Source organism: Microcebus murinus, chromosome 5 (assembly GCF_040939455.1).
Source record: "Microcebus murinus isolate Inina chromosome 5, M.murinus_Inina_mat1.0, whole genome shotgun sequence".
Taxonomy (NCBI): Eukaryota; Metazoa; Chordata; class Mammalia; order Primates; family Cheirogaleidae; genus Microcebus; species Microcebus murinus.
In genome coordinates, this window is record NC_134108.1 from 42,840,859 (window position 1) to 42,866,579 (window position 25,721).

Consider the following 25,721-nt stretch of genomic DNA (forward strand, 5'->3'; position numbering starts at 1 on the left):
AGCCTGTTGCTGGCAATGGAACAGAGACATAGATGAATTGAATAGAACCGAGAACTCAGATATAAAATCATCCTCATATAGTCATCTAATCTTTGACAAAGCACATTAGAACATACAGTGGGGAAAAGAATCCTTTTCAAAAAATGATGCTGGGAAAATTGGATAGCCACATGTAGAAGATTGAAACACAATCCACACTTCTCATGAACATCAACTCACAGTGGATAACAGACGTAAACTAAGGCATGAAACTATAAGACTTCTAGAAAAAAATGTTGGATAAATTCTTATAGTCATTGGCCTAATCACAGAATTTATGAAGAAGACTACAAAGGCATTCACAACAAATACAAAAGAACAAAAATAAATAAATGGGACCTGATCAAAATAAAAAGCTTCTGCACAGCCAAGGAAACTATCCTGAGAGCAAACAGACAACCTTGAGAATGGGAGAAAATATACAACAGAATTCTATATGAGAGTTCATAACATTATTTCAGATATTTATTTGCCATGGATTTGATAAAGGAAATCAAAGCAGGGCAATGTATACAGAGTCAACTTAGGTACACACAATTTTTTTGGAACATAACAGCATCTACTTTAAGCAGTAATAAAATGGTGGACAATCCAATAAGTGAAGCAGCATCAACTAGTCATCTGTAAGAAGAAAAAAGTTAGTACATTTTTTATAGCATGGGAATAATAACCAAATAAAATTTGGATAAGTTCCAAGATACCTAAATACATTTGAGAAAGCAGTCCACCAAATTAAAGAATAAACCATATGAGCCATGAAAATAATGTTTGACTAATGTTATTACATAAAATTAGAATTCTGAATATGTCAGGAAGATCATAAGCAGTTTGTAAGTAAATGTAAAAGTAAAGAGTCCAGCTCTCCATGATTATATGACAAATTGATATGAGTAATCCTCAGTGGATCAGAAAAGGAGGAATTCCAGGACATAGGAAGCTCTCCTGATGGCAAAAATATAAAGGTATTAATAAACATTAATGAGTGAGATTTTTCAACATGGTTCAGAGTCAAATATTGAAATGTAAGATTTAATGTATTTCCCGCTAAAGGTGCTTTCTTAGGATTCTGTGTGCTGGGCTTAATACCATGTTTCATTTACATCCCAGATGAACTGCAATGGAATGTCTTTCATCTGCTTTTGGAAAATCTTGTCAAATCTTTCATTCTGCTCAACGGTCATTTGATTTTTCCAGTCTCCAATGGTACCTGGTAGAAAAGAACAGAGAAATAGCTTCAGTGATGTTTTGTCATGTAGTCAGGGGCAAAACAAACATATCACTCACTGCTTGGAGAAAGGTTATCCCCAATTTTATTTTTCTGCTCATTAAGGTCCCAGGCATTCCTATACCTAGCTGAGACTTCACTCTCTCACTTTATGGCAAGCAGATAACACACTTATCATTGCAATTTTACTGTAATTACATATGATCATCACCCACATTCTCAGTGTCGGCACTGGGGAAATTTAAAATTACAACTTTATCACTGTTTTGTTCCAAGATCACATTGGTTCCTCTAATCTACAGAAGTCTCATAATATTCTCTAAGATAAGTCATCACTGAGATAACACTTATAGGTAAAAACTGGGATGCTCAGAGAGATTTTGTAAAACAGCCCCAGATCATACAGTTTATAATGGCAGAGCTGAAATCATTCCACCTTTACCCCATTTACTTGGGACTTGGCCTTAAACTAAATTTGAAAAGACACACAGTTGTCATGAGGAATAGTAGCTGACACAAAGAGAGGCAAAAAAGGAAAGATTGATTTGAAAAATAGGTTGTGCTTGAAAACACACTGAAAACTGAAACAAATGACTGAAGCACTGAATGAACTAAGAACACAATCAACTAGTGCAGGACTGCTAAAGCCACAGCAAATGATGATAAAGTGGATAAAATCAAGGAGCAACTCTTTGAGTCCCTTTTAAAATAAATACATGGCTCTCTTCCACAAAGACATTTGGCTTACTCTTATATTTCTTATAGTCATATGAGTCTCTCATTGTCAGGGTTTCCAAAGGACACACAAACACAGAAAAAATGTCTTCTTTCAGATACAAAATGCAAGTGCAGTGCTAACAGAGGTGGGCAATTTCCTGAGCATCTGGAAGGCAGTAGGGTGTATTTGGCCTAATGGCAATGGGCGTGTCTCACTTCTTGTCAGCTCAGTGCTACCAGTGCTTCAGGTATTTCAATACAAGAGGGAAGGACACAAAAACAGAGGAAGGGAAGGAAATGCTAACTTAGAGGTATACAAAACCAATATTTATTGCTTCGTGACATAATATATATAACTCTATGAAATTATCAACTGGTAAAACCTATGTCTCTAACTCTGTGTAATATACCATGTTAACAAATAAGAAATGTAACATGGGATGATAGAGTAAAGTAATTAAAATATTTTAATATTTTTAATTCTAAGAATAGTAGGAGAAATCATGTATTCTAAAAACTCATTCCCCTGAGGCAGAAAAATGAAATATAACTATAAATTTTTAATGTATTATACTAGTCTAATAAAAGACATGTTGCAGTCATCCCAATAACAAAAGAAGAGCCAGTGTGTGTTGTTCTTTCACCACAGTCAGACTTCCAGATAAATCATGGAGATGCAAGAGAGCAAGTGATGACCAATATGTTTATCAAGATTTCATTGTCCGGTGCTGTGGCCTTGTATAGGTGGGGGTATAATCTAATCCTAAGTGAATATCCATGATAGTAGGTAGATACTCTGCTAGCAGATTTTCAGGGCCATATAGAAGACATGGGCAGAAGACAGGTTTTCAGGACCATATAGAAGAAGTTTTTAGGTTATCCATCACATACTCTTTAGGAAGCAGGCAATGTAGTCGCATGGAGAGCACCAGGCAGACATCATGTAAAAGAAACCGACTAGAGCAGGGAAGAGGGACAAGAGGGCTCCACTGTTTGAAACTCTACCAGGAAACCCTGGAGCTATACTCTCTACCCTCAACACCATAGTGGAAAACATCTGTTCACTATTTCACTCCTGAGCTTCACCTTTGCGAAGGAAATGGCCTTCTCGTAGTTTGGGCCCAAAGTTCCAGTAGAGTGCATTTTCATTGTTTGCTAGTGGGTCATTCTTCATGTTCTCAAAAGTGGCCTGTCTCACCACAGTATCCATGGTCTCCTCACTCAGGTCTTCACCGAGAAATTTGCAGAGTTTAAACACAGAGCTTCTCAGATCCTGAAATAAATCACAGTGTGATAAATTATGCAAATTATAAGAAAGGAGACACATTCAGGTGTCACAGCTAAAGATCATTGTGGGAATGAAAATTGTGAGTACTTTAACTGGTTAGATGTTTGGAGTTGGACAGTACAACTTGACTTTCTTATCCATACTGGTAAATATTTCATTTATCTGCTGGTTGAGAGTTTAATTATGTTAATTGCACATTTTTCATTTTCTGTGTGTTCAGTTAGCAAAGTCTCTACTGTCAGGCAATGTCCTGGGTGTTGTGGGGACAGGAAGGAAATGAGTGCTGGAAGTTGAGTCCAAGATCTAGGGCAAGAGACTAATTGTGGAATAGAAATAAGACAAAGTACTATACACAGTACTATAGTTGTGTGCTATATATGGGATATCAGGGAACAAAAAAATTAGAAACTCAGTATCCTCCGAACTTGATGGAAACAGGCCTGGGATGAGAAATTAAGAGACATGCCTAGAGAGATGGGCGGGACCACACTGTAAGGAGGCTACAAATTAGTCACATAGACCCAACTGGACACACACATTAGACCCAACTTTGGCCATTGAAACAGAAGAGGAAGTGAAATGTAAGAAGCTTATGAGATTGGCTTTCATCCTGGAGAGAAGGTGGGAACAAAACAAGGGACCCAGTCCCTCTCTTCCTGCATCAGGTACTTCTAGATGAGGAACAGAGTTTGAAGCCCTGAAAACTGTCTTCTGAGGAGAGATGTCACTGATATAGCAAATATGACAACATGGAAAGGTAGAAAATGCTTGAGACACTCATGACATCCTTGAGTTGCCATGGCCAACTGCAGGATTGCCAACCTATATATCTCAGTTACTAAACAACACATGTTTTTATATTTTAGGCCACTTATAGTTGACTGTTCCTAGGAGCCAGACTATTACCAAGGAAAGACAAATATTTTCCTGTTTATATAATTTTTCTCTTCTTTTTTCATTACAAACCCTTCTGTTGAAGGATGACTTTCAATGGATTCCTAAGAGGGAGCTGCTCTACTGTATATGATGTTTTCATTGAATTTACAATAAAATGGTTAACTCAAGACAACACAGATAAAGTCAGTGATAATGGAAAAAACCTCATGTTAACCTTAATCTTGGACCTCAAATTCCACATTGTTCTTTGGGTGTTGTAGCATGAATTATGAATTCATTAGGCCACGCCGAGTTAGAGTGTAGATCGAAGCACAAATGCGAGCTCATCTCACCTTTTTCATCTCTTCATACATCATGAACTGAATATTGAAGTAGTTTCTGTGCTCATACCAACCTCTGATATGGTCAAACCAAAGGTTTCCTACCACTGTGGGAAGAAGAGGTAAGTAATTAGGTAAATATGTTGAGAGTCTTAAACAGGTTATGAGGTGTGGGAATCTTTAGTAACCAAAGAGGAAACAGACATCTGTTTCTAGTTTCTAGATTTTCCTTGCCATGTGGTTATTGGGGAAGCATTTATCTTTGATCAGGGAAAAATTACACAAAATCAAAGACAACTTTTAAAATGCAGTTTGTATGAACAGAAAGCAGCCTAATGTGGGGTGAGTAAAGACCAAAAATGGAGAGCAGCTGACCAAACCTCCATTCCTCTCCTTCCTTCTCTCCCTGTCCTCAAACACACACATACAGATATTTCTCAATGTGCCACCATAGGGTCCCAGAGGAGTCACTTCTGCTCTACACAGTGGATCATTGCCTAAGCTTAGGCTTCCTGTGTGATATTATCATCTCTGTCTCCATAGCCCTTGCTCCTTCTCACCTAGCTATGTTGGATCCTTAGAAAAACAAAGGAAAGGAAACTCTCAGACACACACCTCTGAGTTACTGAAACTCTAATCTGTCCTCACGCTTTTCATGGCAACTGATTTTGTAATATAGGCAACCTCTGGAGAGTGGGTGAGACTAGAGGAATTGTCATGAATAGAAGGACTTGGTCCTTCTGGACAATCCTAGCAACCAGTTGATATACTGACCACTGACCACCATTCTACTGTATTTTCACCACCCTGTTTACCACTGTCCAAATTCATAAAGTTCGGAAACTCACCACAGCCCAGCAAACATAATATTTGGGTAATAATATCAGTTACCTTTCCCTTCCAAAAATTGCTTCATAAATGCATCAATGGTGTCCGCGGCTTTATATACTGGATACGTGTTTAAAAAATGAAAATATGAGCACATAACATCCTTAGGGTTTCTGTATATGTATATAATCTGCAATGAAAAAAAATTATTATTATTTCTGATGCTTTCATTTATCATAATTTCTTCAGAATACATTTCAATTGGGTTAAGCCCATTATTTTAGCTTTTATAATTTCCTGAGTGTGTCCTCAACATTCACAGCTTCCCCTTTATATTTACTGCTTCCCCTTCTCTGCAACACCATTTAAGACACATCTCAGATTTACTTCTTCTTATCTCCCCCAAGCAGAGAGAGCAACTTTGTTTTTTGGCCCCTGAATCTACTGACCTATTAATGCATGTGAAAATGCTTCGTAAACTATAAAAATATGTGAGAACAACCATAATTTACTAAAATCATTTAAACTCATATTATAAAATTTATAGTTTGTTTTAGTCATCTTTTAATGTAAGATTTACCTAATTTTTATTTGTGTATCTTTATTTAATCTAACTCAAGTGCTTGGGACACAGAAGTTACTTTCTAATTTTGCTTAGAATCTATCAAGAAATAGAGAATTGGGTGGGGTTTTTTTTGTTTGGGTTTTTTGGTCTGGTCTAGTGAAACAGTGAGAGTGGAGAAGGAACATAGGAACATTTTACAACAGGAACCTTGTCTGTGATCAATATTTGCAAACCCCACAGCACTCAGACCAGACTAGAAGATTTGTATTTCTAAATCATCTAGCAGAACTAACCAGAATAAATTAACTATAAATAACAATTAAAGAATCCAATCATATTGGAATACAAAAAAATCATCAATATCTACTCTAAGCCACAACTCACTGTCTCAGTACATCTTTATACAGAATATACATGGGATCTGTGAAATTCTAGGCCTGCATCTTTGTTTTTAAATGAAATGATGTGTAACATTAGTTATATCTCTGGGATAACTTCCAAGTTTGGTTCAAAGAAGGTTTCATCTATGTGCAGCCTCCCTGGGCAGAGCCTGGAGCTAGCCCCGAATGCTGTGAAATGAGGTGATGGACACTGGGTGTATCTGCAGGTCTCCTCAACCCTAAGTGCTCTCCCAGTGCATTGAGGGATAGTCCTTCTTCCATGGGATATCAACAACTGTTGACATTACTGGAAAGGAACAAATTGCCCTTCACATCTTGAAAAAAGTCCCTTTCAGTTCCTTCCTGTGATTCTTTTGGTCTAAGAATGGTTTCTTATCATTCGTCCATTTGCTTATGTAAAAATGACACAGATTAATGTTATTAATACTATCCCTGAGTCACTTGAGCCACGAGTCCTAGTCCTACCCCTCTTGTATAGATAATAACACATGTTATTGCACAGGGAACTTGGGACGTGGAGAGTTGTGAGGAAAAAATAAAATTTCTATTGGAATATTTTAAGTTTGAGAAGTCTATTATACATACAATAGAAGATACTAAATAGTCCATGTCAGTGTAGAATTGGCAAAACAGATCAACTATTCATGATATGATTGTATATTATCTAGCATTTAACTGCACATGGAAAGAGGAGAAAGAGAGGAAAAATATCTGGAATCATCAGCACTAGGAGATTGAAGAGAGGACAAAGAAGGAAGGAGGAAGAGGTAATGCCTCAGCATGCAATGGTCTGATAGAGAAAATCCAAGTAATTTTTTTCTGTATAGCAAGGGTGTCTATTTTCTCACAAAACAGGGAAGCCCAAGATTATTTTGGAATAGATTCGGTTAACTTATCATCTGAGTGTTGTCAGCAGGGAGTTACAGTCTCCCTGCTTTTCTACTCTGACAAGCTGACTCTCCTCCATGTCTGAGCCACCATTGCTCCTTCTTCCCCAAGGCTTCTTTAAAGAGTGAAGAGACTTTCATGAGATTCCCAGTAGACTCATTATTCTGTGTCATTGTCCCAAAATTTGTTATGATGGGAGCACCCTACAAGGAATAAAAATCATAGGAGATAGCAGCAAGATAACAGGGGCTTGAAGTCACAATTTAAGTTCAGGTGATTTCTTCATTCATTCTTTCACCCAAACCACCTGCCAGGCCCTGTTCTACACACTCTGAACACAGCAGTGAGCCCACCTATACCTCAGCCATGAAGGTGCTAAGGTTTGGCCAGAAAGAAGAATGCCTGAATATATATTATATCAGATGTCAATCAGTGCTGTCCATACATGGAGCTGTGTTATAGGAGACAGTGGCTGAGGTGGGTGAAGAAAAGGTCACAGGAGTCTAAGAATGCACACCAGGAGGCTAGACAGAGCTAGCACCAGGCTGAGGCAAGTGCAGAGCCTGAGCTATGAACTTTAAGGAGGCCCTCACTCTCAGGCTCTTGCTGGTGCTGATCCTGCACTTTCACAACCTGAAGAGCATGGGCCTCCTAAAATGTTGAGCACAGCTGCCAGATTAGTCTCTGCCTTGTCTGGCTCTGCCAGAATATCATTCCCATGAACTTGCCCAATCAAATGAGGAACATGCATGCAGCTAGAGAAAAAGTTAGAGAGCCAAGTGCTGACATTTTCAATAGTGGTCACTGATGCAGGGAGGAATGTGAGAAAGCAGAGACAATCACTACACAGAAAAGTGACTTGCTCTGAAGTTTCCTTGACCTTGCAAGTAATTAGGTCTATAGAGAGAAAGGGGCGTGGGAATTAGGTTGGGAGTGTCAAAGTGAACCTGGGAGGGCACTAGGTGTGTTGAAGGGACAGGAGTGCTAATGTGATGTATGTATAGACGCCTATTAAAGTTTGAATTAGCTCTATTACTTATACAATTAGGAAGGAGACAAGTGAAAAATCAAATTCAAATATTGTAACAGAAGAACTCAGATGTGTGCTGCACATGACAGTCTGTAAAATGCATTCAATTTCATCCTTTGCTGTTTGCTACCAACTGAATAAATGTGGTGTCAGTGTAAGGAGGTACAAGGAGGTAAGGAAAGAGGGCAGATCTTATCAGCAGTAATAGTATTTCTATGCCCTACTTTGGCTTTTTTGTCCTTCAGCCCTCTTGGAACCAAGTAGTATGGGAGGTGAGTAACGAAGAGACGAGGAGATGGTCTACTGGCAAAATCTATATCTCTAGAGCAGTACTCAAGAAAGGGGACACGATGATGTGATTCCAGATTTTCCGTTCTTTTGCGATGTTCCTCAAAATAAATCAAGCTTAATATCTGCTGTGCCCAGATGGTTCCTATTAAAGAAATAACATTTTTATTAATGCATGGCTTTTAGAAAAATATATATAACCAGTTTTGTAGTCAAATAAAGTTTGTTATTACAGAAGTTTGTATCACATTTTCGTTTAAAAAACGTGACCTAAGGGTCAAGGGAATATATATTGCTTTTATTTTTCCTTTAGGAAGTTCCGTGTGGGTTTTTTAGACAGGTTCCTTCTTTGATTCCTTTTTCAGCTTTCTTCTGCTTCATATATTCTCCCTTTAAATTATGTTCTGTGATTTCCTTTATATTTTTGTCCACAACCTCATTCTTAGAGCATTAACTAATATAATCACAGAAAAAAGGAATTGCAGTGAAGAAGTAACCTTGAATCTTTTTCCCTTTTCTGTTCCCCATGTTACTCTTGTTATTGCTGCTTAAGAAAATAGGAAATAGGAAATAATCCATACAGATATCAAAGGGAAAATCATTTTTGGAAGAGGAGATAGGGTGTGCAAAGGTCCTGAGGCAGCAACTTGCTTTTAGAAATTCCCTAGAGCAACTGTGAGGGATCAAATTCAGCAAAAGGACCAAAAATATTTTTAAGTACTCACACCTCGTATTCTGTTGCTATGAAACATTATAATATAGAAGTATGTCCTGTTCATTTATTTGAACACTTAAATGGCTCTCAAAGCACATGACTCTTTTTTGTTAAGAATTAATGTTTTACATATGCTAAGTCTATTTGAAATATCTGTGATCCTGTAAATGGTAATAAGTTTCTATGGTTCAGATACCTTATATTTAAGAAGTTAAAAGAGTCACCATTTGGCCACCTCTTTCAAAGTGACCAGGAAGCTATGGCATTGGAAATGTACTACTGTGGTGAGCTGTCAGACTCATTGAGCGGCAATGGTCACTGCAGACACAAAGTGTCTTCAGAGTACAACACATGATGCAAAACTGGGCCACCTGAAAGACCCTAAAGAGAAAATGGAATTGAAATCAGGTTTTAATCATGTTGGGTCATCAGCAGGGAAAGCAGGCTCAAGGAAAGCATGGAGGCACCAAGCCCTGAGGCAGATGCTCAGGCAGGAAGTAAAAATACAGCAGGCAATGGCAAGGAGAGAGACAACCCTTTAGGATGTCCCTAACTGAATTCCTATTTAGCGTATTGCTGTAATGAAACACACAATTCTATGACCTGGAGATAATTAAAAATATTTAGGAATTATTCTGTAATATAATAGTATGTTAACTTTCTCCTTCTTATGCTCTTCAAATATATCCCACTACCTGACTAAATGCTAAATATTCTTTCTCATCCCACCTCAGCATTCAGCGTTTGATGTTATCTTAAGTCTAATGGTTTTAACATTTTTCCCATTCCAATGCTAAATCAGAAATAACTTATAAGGACATTTAAAAAACCTTATTTATCGGGATATTGAATAGTGAGTTTTCTATGTACCAAGGATTAACACTATATGGACATATGCAATACTACTGAAAAAATTAAATTATCATTTTATGTTTTAGATTAGCATTGGAATTAGTATTGGAATACTGAACTTACCAGATTTGGGGTATGTGACTACGAAGACATCATCATCTCTAAGTTCAAAATCATCTAAATTTTCTAAAACGCCAGTATCACATGCTTTACGGTGAAAATAAAATCCTTCAAATGTCAATAAATCTCTTTCTAAATCTTCCATAATGCAGTCCTGCAAAAGACATATAACATTCTTTGAATTATATTTACATGAATTTTGTATCTTCTTTCCATCAGTATTATTACCTTCCGGTCATATATTCAGAAAAGAAATTGATGCTTTATTTTCCCCTTAAACATATATAACATTCTAGCTCTAAAAACCAATGCTGGGTGTATGTCACTTGCTCCAATGCCCAGGAGCCTGCTGTTCGTGGAGTGAGTCTTGGTGTTCTGTGTGTATGCTCCACTGATATAGCTACAGAGAGGAGAGCTGAAAGTAATTATTGTAAGAATTTAAAAAAATGTTATCAGATGTTTGGTATATGTTCCACTATAAACAAATGTAAGGATTGGATTTAAACAGGTGTGAGAAACATTTGACTCTTAGACTCGTCAAAGAATCCTCTATCATAGGGGTCTTTATTTTTTTTTTCCTTTTTTTTTTTTTTTGTAACTGAAGAAAGGGGCTTAGGTTTTAGCAATTTAATAGAAGCTTTTCTTTTTATATTTTCTGGAATTAGGCCCTTATATTTTCTGACAATTTTTTACTAAAATATAATTTTACTTCTTAACTTATAACTTATGTGGAGCAATTGGGATAATAAAACCACAGAGTCACAGACATGAATATATTCCGGAATGCCTGGGAAATTAAAGATGATCAATTAAATTGTCCATAATGACAAAATAAACATTGGAAGAATGTAAGAAAATGAAAGAAAACATTCAAAGAGTGTGTCAACATGAAAAGTGATAGAGGAAAGATTTTAAACCAAATCTTGTGAGTCATCATCTATGTACATAGTTTACCTTTCATTATTTTAATATTGCAAACTCTGAAATTTTTTTACTTTGGGAATTCATTCATAGGAAGCTCATCTTTTCTTCTTCTTTCCAACTTGCTAATCATAGGATTAAAATCAAGAAAAGCATAAGAAATACATAATTTGAAAGCAATTAGTAATTCCAGGTAGCTTGGCCCATCGGTCATTCCAACAGAAAGGAAATAAGTAATTTTAAACTATGTTTAAAAGGAAAATTCTAATTGTAAATCTTACTTTTGATAGCTTCTCCTCTAAAATGAGATTTATGAAAGGTAAAAATTAGTTGACACCATCAACATGTGTTTCTTGCCCAAGAAAGAAACTGGTAGGGAGGTGGGAAGTAGGGCAGCAGAGAGACAGACACTTGTTCTGTCACTAGAGTTACTTAAAGATCCTCTTTGCTGTCCCTAGGTGTTCAAGCAAAACAGCTTAATTTACCTCTATTAGAAATTGGATTCCAGCTCTACTCTTACTTCTGCTGTAAAGAAGTAGGATTCCATGACTAGTAGCCAAATGCACGCCTTGGGATCAGAACAATGAGGATGAAGCTGTGAGACCTATGCCTTATCATAAAGTAAACACAATTTCTGTGCTTTGGGAATAATGGCTATGGGAGAAAAGATCATAACAAAGATGGCTAGTGATCCAAGAGTGACTATTTGAGCATGAGAAGACAGAAAATGATTATAATCTTCAAAACTAGACATCAAATAAGGGCTATATTGACTTTTATTCTTCTGGTGGTCCACTGTAAATAAAAATGTAGGCTGAATCAACTACGTATACTACAATCCACAAAGATTTGTAAATTATATCAGGGATGCCATCAAAGACATAGCTGAACAACTAGGGCCCACCAATAAAATGACCTGGGGAAATAGAATGGCTTTGGACATGATATTAACAGAAAAAGGTGCAGTGTGTGTCATGATTGGAGGCCAGTTCTGCACTTAAATCCCCAACAACACAGCTCTGGAAGGCGCAATCACCAAAGCTCTGCGAGGACTTACTCCCTTGTCTAATGAAGTAACTGAAAACCCCAATGTAGATGACCATTTCACTAGCGTCATGGAGCAGTGGTTTGGAAAATTCTACCTTGCTCATGGATTGGCAAAATCAACACTGCTAAAATGGCCATACTACCCCGAGTGATCTACAGAATTAATGTAGTTCCTATCATAGTACCATCATCATTCCTCACAGATCTAGAAAAACTAATTGTACGCTTTGTATGGAACCAGAAAAAACATCATATAGCCAAAGCAATCTTATGCAAAAACACCAAACTAGGAGATATTAGTCTACCAGACTTCACGCTGCAATACAAAGCTATAGTAACTAAAATAGCATACTACTAGCACAAGAACAGAAAGATAGACCTTTGGAAAATGCATGAGAATCCACACATGAAACCATCCGCATATTTTCATGTAACCATTGACAAAACAGAGAAAAATATGCACTGGGAAAAAGAATCTCTTTTCAATAAATGTGCTGGAAAAACTGGATAACTATATACAGAAGATTGAAACTGGGTCCCCACCTCTCACCTCTTACAAAAATCAATTCATGATGAATAGCAGACTTAAACCTAAGGTATGAAACCTTAAGAATCCTAGAGGAAAATGTAGGGGAAACTCTTTAGGCAGCAGCCTAGGCAAAGAGTTTATGAAGAAGACCCCCAAAACAATCACAGCAGTAACCAAAATAAAGAAATGGGACCTGATTAAATTTAAAAGCTGTTGCACAGCCAAAGAAACTATCATTAGAGCAAATAGACAGCCTAAAGAATGGGAGAAAATATTTGCTTTCTACACTCTGATAAAGGGCTGCTAACAGGAATCTATCTAGAACTCAAAAAAATCAACAAGAAAAATTCCAACAACCCCATCAATAAGTGGGCAATAGAAATGAACAGAAACTTTTCAAAAGAAGACAGAATAATGGCCAGCAAACATGTAAAAAAAATGCTCAACATCTCTGATCATCAGGAAAATGCAAATGAAACCACACTGAGATATCTCCTAATCCCAGTGACATTGGCCTTTATCAAAAATCCCAAACCAACAAATGCTAGCAAGGATGGGGAGTGATAGGAACACTCTTACACTGCTGATGGGACTGCAAATTAGTACAACCTCTGTGGAAAAGAAATCAGACACACCTCAAAGAACTAAAAATAGAAATACCATTGGATCCAGCAATAGCACTATTAGGCATCCACCCATAGGAACAAAAGACATTCCATAATAAAGACATCTGCACTTGAATGTTTATGGCAGCACAATTCACTATTGCAAGGATGTGGAAAACCCAAGTGCCCATTAATCCATGAGTGGATTAATAAAATATGGTATATGTATACAATGGAATGCTACTCAATTACAAAAAATGATGGTGATCTAGCATCTTTTATATTTTCCTGGAGAGAGCTTGAGCCCATCCTCTGAAGTGAGGTATCAGAGGAATGGAAGAATAATCACCACATGTACTTGCCATCAAGTTGTCACTAACTGATCAACATTAAGGTGCTCACGCATTAGCAATATTTTGGGAGGGTTGGAGTTTTGGAGTAGGTAAACTCACAACTAATGAACACAGTGAGAGTTGTAGTGAGGCAATGGCATGCCCCAAATCATGGCTTGGGTGTGGTAATGTCATAACATGTAACCAAAATATTTGTATCCCCATAATATCCTGAAAAAAAAAAAAGAAAATGAAAGAGTTTGATTACGTCAGTACTAACTTCCTTAATTATTGTATTTAGTGTCTTCATATTAGTGGGTTGTTGCATTATCCCTTGTGTTAGGAGACTAATCCAGAGATTAATAGAAACAGCATTAACTAAACAACCTTTTCCACCTCCATATGAAAACAAGTTGTTACTATTAAAAAACCAAGAACACCAAAGTCACCTCCTCCTTACCTAATTTGAGGAAAAGTGTAAAAAATTCTAATACAAAAAAGGTGGAAATTGTAGGAGGAGATGACCTCGGCCTAATCTTTTCTGCCAAAGGCATAAATACTCTGTCTGATATCAAGCTCTACATAATTATTAGCACATAGCAAAACCTCCACAATAACAACAACCTTGCTTTCATCTACTTTATTGCAATACACACACTAAAAAAAAAATAACTATGTTTAGCAGTTTTAACTTTCTTGTTCTCTGTTTTACCTCAACAATGTGCCTTAGCCAATCAGGTAAGAGCAAGATTGTGAATTCAAAGTCCCTACTGATGGGATGACACATAACCCTAGGTGTGCATTAGAGATAAAAAGGTGAAGAACCTCCTTGGGGCACACTGCTGGCTGGGTGCTTTGGCTGCTGCTATTCACCCTTCTGATCAGGAGTAAAGATTTTGCCTTGCCCAGACAATCTGCAGTGTCTGACTGTTTTCTTAACAAAACCATGGATTACCTCCAACATGAGTTCATTAGGTTTATTCCTTCTTTAATGCTCCAACAGCAGATATTTAGCAAGATATTAAAATTGCACATGACTCTCCTAGCAAAACTTTAATTTTGTATTAGTTTTATATGAAAGGCTACTACTAAGATACAGATTGTTTTAGAAAGGAGAAAAAAAGTTATTGTAACTAAGATGTGACCCATTAGTTACTTATCTGTAGGCTTGCAATGATATACAATGATCACATTTCCATTTAAAATAATTTCTACTGATAGATTTTTCCCATATTTTTAATTTGTTGTTAAGACCTAATGCTGTTTGTCTTCTAGTCATTCAGCAAACATTTTGTCATTTCCTTAAATATTTAGCAATCTTTTCAACACATGCAAGCTCATACATTATACCCTATGACTCCTCTCTTCTCAATTTCTCATTTATTGACTTTGATTTATGTGTCAGATAATACTAGTTATTTTCTCATATAAACCACTTTTATTTTCAATTTTTTCTGTTTATACTTATACATTATACATGGTCAATTAAAACCAATTTCCTATCACACTTTCATCAAATTTAACCCTATTGTGTGAAATTTAATGTAAATTTTCTTTCTCACTTTTATTCTCAAACCCTGAAAGACATTATGAAGGCAAAAGTAGTCTTTTGCCTTCATAGGCAAAAGCTTCATAGGCAAGGAGCTACGCCTAAAACAAAACTTGTTAAATAACCAAACTCCACTAGATATACATACCCATATAAACACAAGCATAGAAGTAGAGGACTGCCTCTCATTACTGGGATGGACAGCATTCTTGCCAATGATCAGAAAGCTTGGCAACATTCATCTCTTAATATATTTATTATTACTTGCCTTAAAATAAAATATATATGAATTAAATGGAACTGTCCAACATACACTCTATTTAATCATTCTCTTAAATATCCCTTGCCAATATTTTATTCAGAATTCTCTACTGAATGAATGAAGCATATCTCTTGTTTGGAATCTAGTGAGGAGATATGGAAAGATGAAAATTCTAGATTTGTGATTTAGTGGAGCCTTTCCATTCTTGCTGATGTACCCATTTTGACTTGCACTCTATGAGTCTTAGTTGGAAACCCTAGAAATCCTGGTCATGGACCTTGAGCACAAAGTAGGAAGAATGTAATCCAGAATGGAAGAAATTTAAGGGTCTGAGAGTTTGTTCCAAGTTGTGCTGTGAATAGCAAGTCCTGCAGCAGTGAGGGGTGGGGGGGACAATGTATTTAGAGAGTGTGAGCGCATGCACATGTTCATAGTGGAGTAGGTTAGGTCCTTAACCCAGGATGAACTAGTGTCCTTACAAGAAGATGTAAGACACAGACAGAGACACACACAGAAAAGAGAACCAATGTGAAGACTGACAAAGAGGGAGAATGTTAGGTAAAGTTGTTGGAGAAATTCAAGTGAAGAGGCCTAAAGCTAAGGACTGCTTGGGGCTACCCAAACTTTCAGCAAAGACAATATCAATATTCTCCTCTAGAAGACTGATTTCAGAATTCTAGCCTCCAGTATGGTAGAAAAATAAACTTCTGTTGTTTTAGGCATCCAGTTTGAGGTACTTAGTTTTTGTAGCCCTAGGAAAGTAATACACTTTATAATGTCCTTTTAACATCCTCCACAGTATTTTGAAAGTTCCTCATTGTTTTCTATCCTTAATTCAATATTTCTCATTTGTATTTTCTCAGGAATAGTGTTAATGCCACCAGTATTTTACACTTTATCAGCCAGGTATTGAAGAGAGTAGTTTCATTTAATAACCTATTTAAATGCAGTAGTACTTATGGCTTACTCTTTCTTGCTTGTGTTTTCCCTTTTATTTAGCCTGCCAGCTTCGGCCTTTCAACTTTCAGAAAAACATAAAGGAGATGAACATTTGTACTTATTTTTAATTCTATTGCTATTCTGTTTTCAAAATATTAGTTTCAGCTTTTATCATATTTAATGCCATTCTCCTTTTCTATTTTCTAGGTTCTTCAGTAAAACGCTTAGTTCAATGTTTTCACTCCCATATGTTAACATAACAGCACTTAACAGTTGTGAATTTTAATTGATCATTCATTAGCAGGTCTTCCACAAATTATTAGAGCCAGCACAAAGAGATAAAACCAATCTTATCCCAGCTAGGGTCAAGAGGGCATTTCAGCACACTCTTAGAATAATAACTTTTTCAGGCAAACATGTACCCAGCAGCAAGCTCTGAGAAGACGTAGCATACCTGTGTGATCCTGGCTAGTCTCCCACACTCCCTGTCTTCAACTCTCACAGCAGCCCGACTTTTCTCTGCTTTAAAGTCTTTAGGACTAATCCTCTTATACTCTTGGTCCCAGGCACATTGTTCATCAGAAGTGACCTTGGATTTCAACCCTACCCCTATTGTTCCCCACCAAGTTCTGGACAAAATTTTGCTGAGTATATATTCTATCGCTCCAAATACCTGATATGCTATATTAGTGTCCTTAGAAATAATGACCAATTAATTTTTAATCTGAACTTCACCTTCCTGCTAAGCATAACTTTATATTCTACACTTTGCCACCTCCTGAATCCCTTTAATCCATGGTCACTTATTAACCAAGTACTCTGTAACTTCAACCCCTTTGGAAAACTGGTTCTTATCCAATTTTCTGTAACAAATGTGTCTCTTCCCTCTGAAATTAATGCTTCACTTATCACTCTCTCAAGTGATGGATATTTTCATTTTCAGAATGGAGATTTTTCTACTTCCCTTCTTATTGCTACTTTCAGACAATGAGCCCACCCACCTATGGTATATGTATACCATGGAGTACTATTCAGCTTTAAGAAACAATGGTGATATAGCACCTCTTGCATTTTCCTGGATAGAGCTGGCACCAATCTAGTAAGTAAAGTATCTCAAGAATGGAAAAACAAGCACCACATGTACTCACCAGCAAATTGTCATTAACGGATCAACACCTAAGTGGACATATAGAAATAACATTTATTGGGTGTCAGGCAGGTGGGAAGGGGGCGGAGGGGATAGGTACATACAAAGATAATGAGTGAGATGTGCAACATTTGGGGGATGATCACACTTGAAGCTCTGACTCGAGGGGGGGAGGGCAGGCATGAGCTATATACATAACTGTAACATTTGTACCCTGGTAATATGCTAAAATAACAAATAGAAAAAAATAATAACACAACTTTTTGAGAAATATAAAAAGATATGGATAGAAAGAATAACCTTTTAAAAAATGGAGAAAAGTTGTTAAAGCGTCGAAGTTATGTGAGAATTTTCTCTTATGGTTATTTGTTTGTTTGTGAGCAGTGTTGGCATATGTTTAAAATGATTGCTTATAAAATGCTTCTTCTAAGACTCTTGGTAACATCAAATCAAAAATCCTCACAGATACCAAAAAACATGAAACACAAAAATGAAATCACACCACCAGACAATATTACATTTAACAAAGAAAGAAAGGAAGAAAAGAAGAATGAAATGAACACAAACAACAAGAAATCAAATAACAAACTGGCAGTAGTATGTCTGTACCCATCACTAATAACATTGATTGTGAATGGACTGAATGCTCCAATCAAAAGACATAGAGTGTTTAGTATGAAAAAAGGTGTGAACTCTACTCATCTAAAAGAAACATGTTGAATTATAAAGGCATATATAGACTGAAAATAAAGGGATGGAAGAAGATATTCTGTGCAAATGGAAACCAAAAATGAGCAGGAGTAGCTATATTTCTTTCAGATAAAATAGATTGCAAGAAAAGAGCTATAAAAAGACTCAAGAAGGATAACAGACCTAAACCTAAGACATGAAACTTTAAGAATCCTAGAAGAAGATGTTGGGAAAACCCTATCAGATATTGGTCTAGGCAAAGAATTTGTGAGGAAGACCCTCAAGGCAATCACTACCACAGCTAAAATAAACAAATGGGATCTGATCAAATTAAAAAGTTTCTGCACTGCCAAGGAAACAATCAAATAGACAACCCACATATTTGCTCTCTCCACTTCCGATAAAGGTCTAATAACAAAAATCTATCTAGAACTTAAAAGAATAAACAAGAAAAAATCAAACAACCCCATCAAGAAATGGGCAATGGAAATGAAGAGAAACTTCTCCAAAGAAGACAGAATAATGGCCTACAAACATATACAAAAATGTTCAACATCTCTAATCATTAGAGAAATGCCAATCAAAACCACAATGAGATACCACCTAACCCCAGTGAGAATGGCCTGTATCAAGAAATCCCTAAACAACAAATGCTGGCGAGGATGCAGAGAGACAGGAACACTTTTACACTGCTGGTAGGTGTGGAAATTAGTGCAACCTTTGTGGAAAAGAATTTGGAGATACCTCAAACAGCTAGAAATAGAAATACCATTTGGCCCAGTAATAGCATTGTTGGGCATTGATCCAAAAGAATGTAAGTCACTCTATTATAAAGACATCCACACCCAAATGTTTATAGCAGCACAATTCACTATTGCACGGTCATGGAAACTACCCAAGTGCCCATCAATTCATGAATGGATAACTAAAATGTGGTATATCCTCACAATGGAATATTACTCAATCCTAAGAAACGATAGTGAACTAGCACCATTTATGCTATCTTGGATTAAGCTTAAGCCTGTTATACAAAGCGATGCGACACAAGACTGGAAGATGCCATCAAATTGGCACTGACAGCCTAAAACTATGGTGTTCAAATAATTGTAGTGTTCAACAGGGATCTGGCGGGTAGGGGGAGACGCACATCTTAAGGATGTGATGAGCATTGTAGAGGGGAAAGGATTACCTTTATCCCCTTTTAGGGAGAGGCAAAGAAACACACTGTAACCAAAATGTCTAAAAGAAAAAATTTTGTTAATTGGAGGTGAACTGGTGGAAGGGGGGAGAGGGAAAGGCTATGCACTTTCATGGTGGGTGCAAGGCGCAACACTTGAAGATTAGACATGCTTGAAGCTCTGGCAGAGCAGGGTGGGGAGGGAGGCTAGGGGCAAGATATGTAACTGGAACAATATTTGTACCCACAGATTTGAGAAAAATAAAATAAAATTATAAAAAAAGACACATATATGGTCATAATTATGATATTCATTATAATCAAATGGGATTCATCCCAGACATGTAAGGATAGTTCAACATACACAAATCAATGTCATACATCGCCCAACAGAATGAGTGCAAAAACCATATGATCATTTCCATCGATGCTGACAAAAAATTCAATAAAATTCAGCCTCCCTTCATGATAAAAATTTTCAAATAAAAGCATATGGAACAAACTACCACAACACAACAAAAGCCATCTATGAAACATGACAGCTAGTTTCATACTGAATAGGGAAAAACTGAACGTCTTTTCTCTATGATGTAGGATGGACAAGGATGCTCATGTACACCATTGTTAGTCAACATAGTAATGGAAGACAAGTCAAAGAAAGACCATCAAAACTGGAAAGGAAGAAGTCAAAATATCTTGTCTGCAGATTACATGACATTTTGTCTAGAGAAACCTAACGATTCCACTGAAAAACTACTAGAACAGCTAAACAATTTCAGTAAATTTGCAGGATGCAAATCAACACACAAACATTACTAGCATTTCTATATACCAACAGTAAATAATCTGAAAAAGAAACCAAGAATGTAATCCACTTTACAATAGCTACAAATAAAATACCTGGGAGTACACATAACCAATGAAGTGAAAAAACTCTGCAATGAAAATTATAAAACATTGATGAAAGAATTTGAAGAGGAAAGACAAAAATGGAAAGATGTTCTATGCTCATGAATTGGAAGAATCAATGTTCCTGAAATGTCCATACTACCCAAACCAATTTATAAATACAGTGCAAGCCCAATCAAAATACCAATGACATTCTACACAGAAATAGAAATCATAATCCTAAAATTTATATTGAATCACAAAAGACCCAGAATAGCCAAAGCCATTGTGAGCAAAAGGAAAAGAACTGGAGTACTGACATTACCTGACTTAAATATTATTACAGAGCTGTAGTAACAAACACAGCATGAAATTGGCATAAAATCAAAATCATTGACCTATGTAACATAATAGGAAGCCTGGAAATAAATCCACACATCAATAGTGAATTTACATTTGACAAAGTTGTCAAGAAACATACCTTGGGGAAAGGAGAGTGTTGTCAATAAGTGGTGCTGAGAATACTGGACAACAATATGCAGAAGAACAAAACTAGACTCTTATTTCTTACCATATACAAAACTTAAATCGAAATGGCTTAAAGACTTATATCTAAGACCTAAAACTATGAAAGTCCTAAAAGAAAACTTGGAAGAAATGCGTCAGGACATTCATTTGAGCAAGAACTTCTTCAGTAATACCCACAAAGCACAGGAACCAAAGCAAAATTGGATAAATGGGATCACACCAAACTAAAAGACCTTCTGCACAGGAAAGAAAAGAATTAACAAAGGGAAGGCACAACACACAGAATGAGAGAAAATAATTGGAAACTACTCATCTGACAAGGGATGAATTAGTAGACTATAGATAAGGCACTCCAGCAACTCAGTAGGAAAAAGTAAAGTAGCCTGATTTATACTGTGGGAAAAACATCTGAATAAACATTTCTCAAAAGAAGATAGAAATGGCCAACATGTATATGAAAATAACTCACATCAGTAGTCATCAGGGAAATTCAAGTCAAAACCAGAAAGAAATCATTGCACCCAAATTTAAATGGCTTTTCCCAAAAAACAGGCAATAATAAATGCTGGCGAGGATGTGGCGAAACGGGAGCCCTCATAAAGTGCTGGTGGGAATGTAAATTAGTGTAGCCACTGTGGAAAACAGTATGGAGGTACTTCAAGAAACTCAAAATAGAATTACCATAGGAACCAGGAATCCCACTGTTGTTTATGTATCCAAGGTGGGGAATTCAAGATATGGAAAAGACATCTATACCCCCATGTTTTCTGCAGCACTATTCACAATGGCAAAGGTATGGAATCAATGTAACTGGCCATGAGCAGATGAATGGATAAAGTACTTGGGTACATATAAAAAAAAGAATATTACATAGTCACAAAAAGAATGAAATCATGTCATCTGAACAAACATGGAGGGAACTGGAGAACATTAGCTATGTGAAATAAGCCAAGAACAGAAAGACAAATCTTGCATGTTCTCACATATACGTGGCAGCTAAATATTAAAAACAATGGATCTCACAGAGACAGAGAGTAGAATGATGGTTATAAGAGGCTGGGAATGGTAGCAAACAGGCAGGAATGGATAAAGTGGGGAAGGTTAATGAGTGCAAAAATATAGTTAGATACTTAGATAGAATGAAGGATATTTGACAGCACAACAAAGTGAGTATAACCAATAATAACAGTATATCTCAAAATAACTTAAAAAGCAGAATTGGAATGTTCCCAACACAAAGAAATGTTAAATGCCTAAGGTGATGGACACCACAATTGCCCTGCAAAGGCAGTGTACAAGGACAGACAAGGGGAATGGTGAATCCTCTCCTGGTGCAAGGGTGTCAGGGCCCTTGTATTCTTCTTTAAAGCAGTAGATTATGATAGAAATAATGTGTGTGTGTTTCTTAGGAAAGGTGAACAGAATGATAGGGGGAATTGAAATAAGAGTGACTGAGTCAGCCAGCAGCCCCAGGTGGAGACCCAGTGAGTGGGTGTCCCAGTGCAATTGCAGAATCAGCCGGCTGGGGGTGTCACCATCTATAGTACTGCCAACCTCAGACTAACTGCATTGCTTTCCACTCAGCCAAGCCTATGCCCAGAATGCCAGAATATGGATGAGCAGATGAAATCCACAAACAGCATCAAAGCTGTTTGAAAATGCAAAAGAATAAATATCATCTCCTGTTAGCTACAAATTCGATATACACATGCTTAGAATACACTTTAACTGCAATTTGGTATGGTTTTTATAAGGACCATGTATCCTTAACAATTGATGTGAACAAAAACACAAATAGAAGATGAACACAAAATATTTCTGAATGGCAATCTCAATTTATAAAGTCAATTTTAAATTACTTTTTAAATGTAAAGCAATAACTAAAAAAAATTCCAACAGGATTCTATATGAGAGTTCATAACATTATTTTAGAAATTTAAATGGCATGGTTTTGATAAATGTAATGAAAGGAGAACAACATATATGGAGTCAACTTATACAATTATTTAGAAAATAATAATGTCTATTATAAGCAGAAAGAAAATGGTGTGCAATTCAACAAGAGATGTTTAGTCAACTTGTTATCTATAAAAAGAAATAATTAAATAGTATTCTTACAGCATGAGAATAATATTCAAATAAATGTAAGATATGACTTATGAATATATGAATATTTTTGAAATAACAGTCCTCCAAACTAAAATGTAAAAATAGAAGCCATGAAATGAAAGATTGACTCATGTTATTACATAACAATGAAAATTCTAAATATGACAAAAAGATCGTAGGCCATTTATAAGTAAATTTAAAAGTAAAGTGTGCAGCTATCCATGATTATATGCCAGAACATATGAGGAATCCTCAGTAGATCAGAAAACGGGGCATCCATAGATATGGGAAGCTCTCCCGATGGCAGGAATATAAAGGTCTTAATATTCAGTAATATGTGAGATTTTACAACATGATTCAGATAGTCAAAGACTGAAGTGTATCATTTAATGTATTTTCCCCCTGAAAATACTTTCTTAGGATTCTGTGTGCTGAGCTTAACCCTGTGTTTCATTTACATCCCATATGAACTGCAATGGAAAGTCTTTCATCTGCTTTTGGAAAATCTTATCAAATCTTTCATTTTGCTCAATGATCATGTGATTTTTCCAGTCTCCAATGGTATCTGGTATAAAATAATAGAGAAATTGCTTCAGTGAAGTTTTGGTGTGTGGTGAGGGCCAAAACAAACATGTACCTCGGTGCTGGGAGAAAGCTTTTTCTCACTATTATTTTTCTGCCTATTAAGCTCCCAGGCATTCCTATACCTGGCTAAGACTCTCCACTCTCTCACTCTATGGCAAGCAGATAAACACACTTATCATTGCAATTTTACTGTAATCACATACAATCATCACTCACATTCTCAGTGTCGGCACCTGGGAAATTGAAAATGACTACAACTTGATCACCGTTTTGTTCCAAGATCACATTGGTTCCCATAATCTACAGGAGTCTCATAATCTTCCATAAGATGAGTCATCACTGCGATAACACCATATAACAGGACTTGGATGCTCAGAGAGATTTTGTAAAATAGCCCAAGATAACACAGTTTCTACTGGCAGAGCTGAAAGTTTTATACCTTTACCTCCATTTACTTCTCACTTGGCCTTAAACTAAACTTCAAAAGACACACAGTTGTCATGAGGAATAGCAGCTGATACAAACAGAGGCAAAAGAGGAAAGATTGATTTGAAAAACAGGCTGTACTGAAAGCACACTGAAAACTGAAACAAACGACTGAAGCACTGAATGAACTAAGAACACAAACACCTAGTGCAGCACTGCTGGAGCCAAAGCAAACAACGATAAAGTGGATCAAATCAAGGAGAGAACTGTTTGATTCTCTTTAAAATATGCACATGGCTCACTTCCACAGAGACGTTTTGCTCACTCTTATATTTCTTATGGCCATATCAGTCTCTCAATGTCAGGGTTTCCTAAGGACACAGAAACAAAGAAAAATGTTTTCTTTCAAATACAAAATGCACGTGCAGTGCTAAGGGAGGTGGGGAGTGGCCTGAGCATCTGGAAGACAGCAGGGTGTGTTGGGACTAATGGCAATGGGCATGCCTCTCTTCAGGTCAGCTCAATGCTACCAATGATTCAGATATTTCAAGAGAGTGGGAAAAGATACAGCAAAGAGAGGAAGGAGAGGAAAAACGAACTTAGAGAAGTACAAACCCAATATTTATTGCTTCTCGAGACAGGGTATATACCCTATGAAATTATTAAGTGCCAACCCTATGTCTATAATTCTGTAAAATACTAAGTTAACAAACATGAAATATAATATAGAATGATAGTGTAAAGTAATTAAAGTGTTTTAACATTTTTGATTCTAGCAATCATACAAAGAATTCCATGGATTCTAAAAACTGAGTCCCCAGAAGCCAGACAGTATACTGAACATGACGGTATGCAAAAAACGTTCAATTTCATCTTTTGCAGTTTGCTACCAGCTGAATGAATGTGGTGTCAGTGTAAGGTGGTACAAGAGGTAAGGAAAGAGAGCAGTTATTTTCAGCAGTAATAGTATTTCTATGCCCTACTTTGCTTTTTTGTCCTCAGCCCTCTTGGAGCCGAGTAGTATGGGAGGTGGGTAGTGAAGAGATGAGAAGATGCTGCCTTCCCAAAATCTATTTGTCCAAAGTTTGTACATATATTCAGTTGGCCAGAATCTCAGAAGGGAGGAGAGTGAGCACCCTGTGGGGTAGACATTATTCTGTCCACAAATACCTGGTTGTCTAACTCTTCAACCTGCCCTTCCCCTGCCATGGGACCGTGTGTGGAAATGGAGATGTGGTAAGATCAAGGCATTCTGGAAGGCAGGGTCTGCACTTAGAGGACATTTGTTCTGGAGAATTGCTTGGATCCAGATAGAAATTTTTGATATGTTCCCAGCTTTTGTGGCTTTTACTAACACATAATCTAGTGACTAATACACTTGCTTCTGCTGTATCACTTGAATCCATCCATTCCTGTGATTTTCCTGAAAGGTCTTCATGCCATTTTTTAGGTTGCCATTTGTGATAAAATTGATATTGTGTTTTCAGCGATTTTGAAATGTGTCTCTTTTGGTTGGTTGGTTGGTTTGCAGTGGGGAAATCCCGTCCATGTTTAGACAGTATTAACTTTTATGTTAGGACTTAATACTATCAGCACATTTAGACTTCTGTGTGTGTATATTCAGTGGGTCAGTATCTTGCAGGTGAGTTTTCATCTTTTTAATTGATTGCATTTATGTGTCACTATTTCCTGAATAGAGTATATATAATTGATCTTAGTCATATTAATGTTTGCCTTAAATGCTTTTATAGAAATGATACACATTTTTTAGACATTCACAATAATATAAAATTGCACAACTAATTTTAAAAGAT

General features: G+C 36.6%; 1 protein-coding gene across 1 annotated transcript; it reads right to left on the reverse strand.

The window, feature by feature from the left end:
- Positions 1-226: 226 nt before the first annotated feature.
- Positions 227-22,659, reverse strand: LOC105865361 (amine sulfotransferase-like). Its single transcript, XM_076003033.1, has 6 exons — positions 10,177-22,659; positions 8,423-8,631; positions 5,378-5,504; positions 4,499-4,593; positions 3,068-3,254; positions 227-1,246 (listed from the first exon to the last, which is right to left on the reverse strand). The coding sequence occupies exons 1-6, from the start codon at positions 10,316-10,318 to the stop codon at positions 1,119-1,121; spliced, it is 888 nt and encodes a 295-aa protein (XP_075859148.1). The 5' UTR covers positions 10,319-22,659; the 3' UTR covers positions 227-1,118.
- Positions 22,660-25,721: the final 3,062 nt, after the last annotated feature.

Bases quoted from the DNA above. Each gene is read 5' to 3' on its own strand.
- LOC105865361 (XM_076003033.1), bottom strand. From the start codon at position 10,318: ATGGAAGATTTAGAAAGAGATTTATTGACATTTGAAGGATTTTATTTT. The intron at 8,632-10,176 runs GTAAGTTCAGTA...TTTCTTTAATAG, and splicing joins AGTCACATACCCCAAATCTG to GAACCATCTGGGCACAGCAG. The intron at 5,505-8,422 runs GTAGGGCATAGA...TTTTCATTGCAG, and splicing joins TGAAGGACAAAAAAGCCAAA to ATTATATACATATACAGAAA.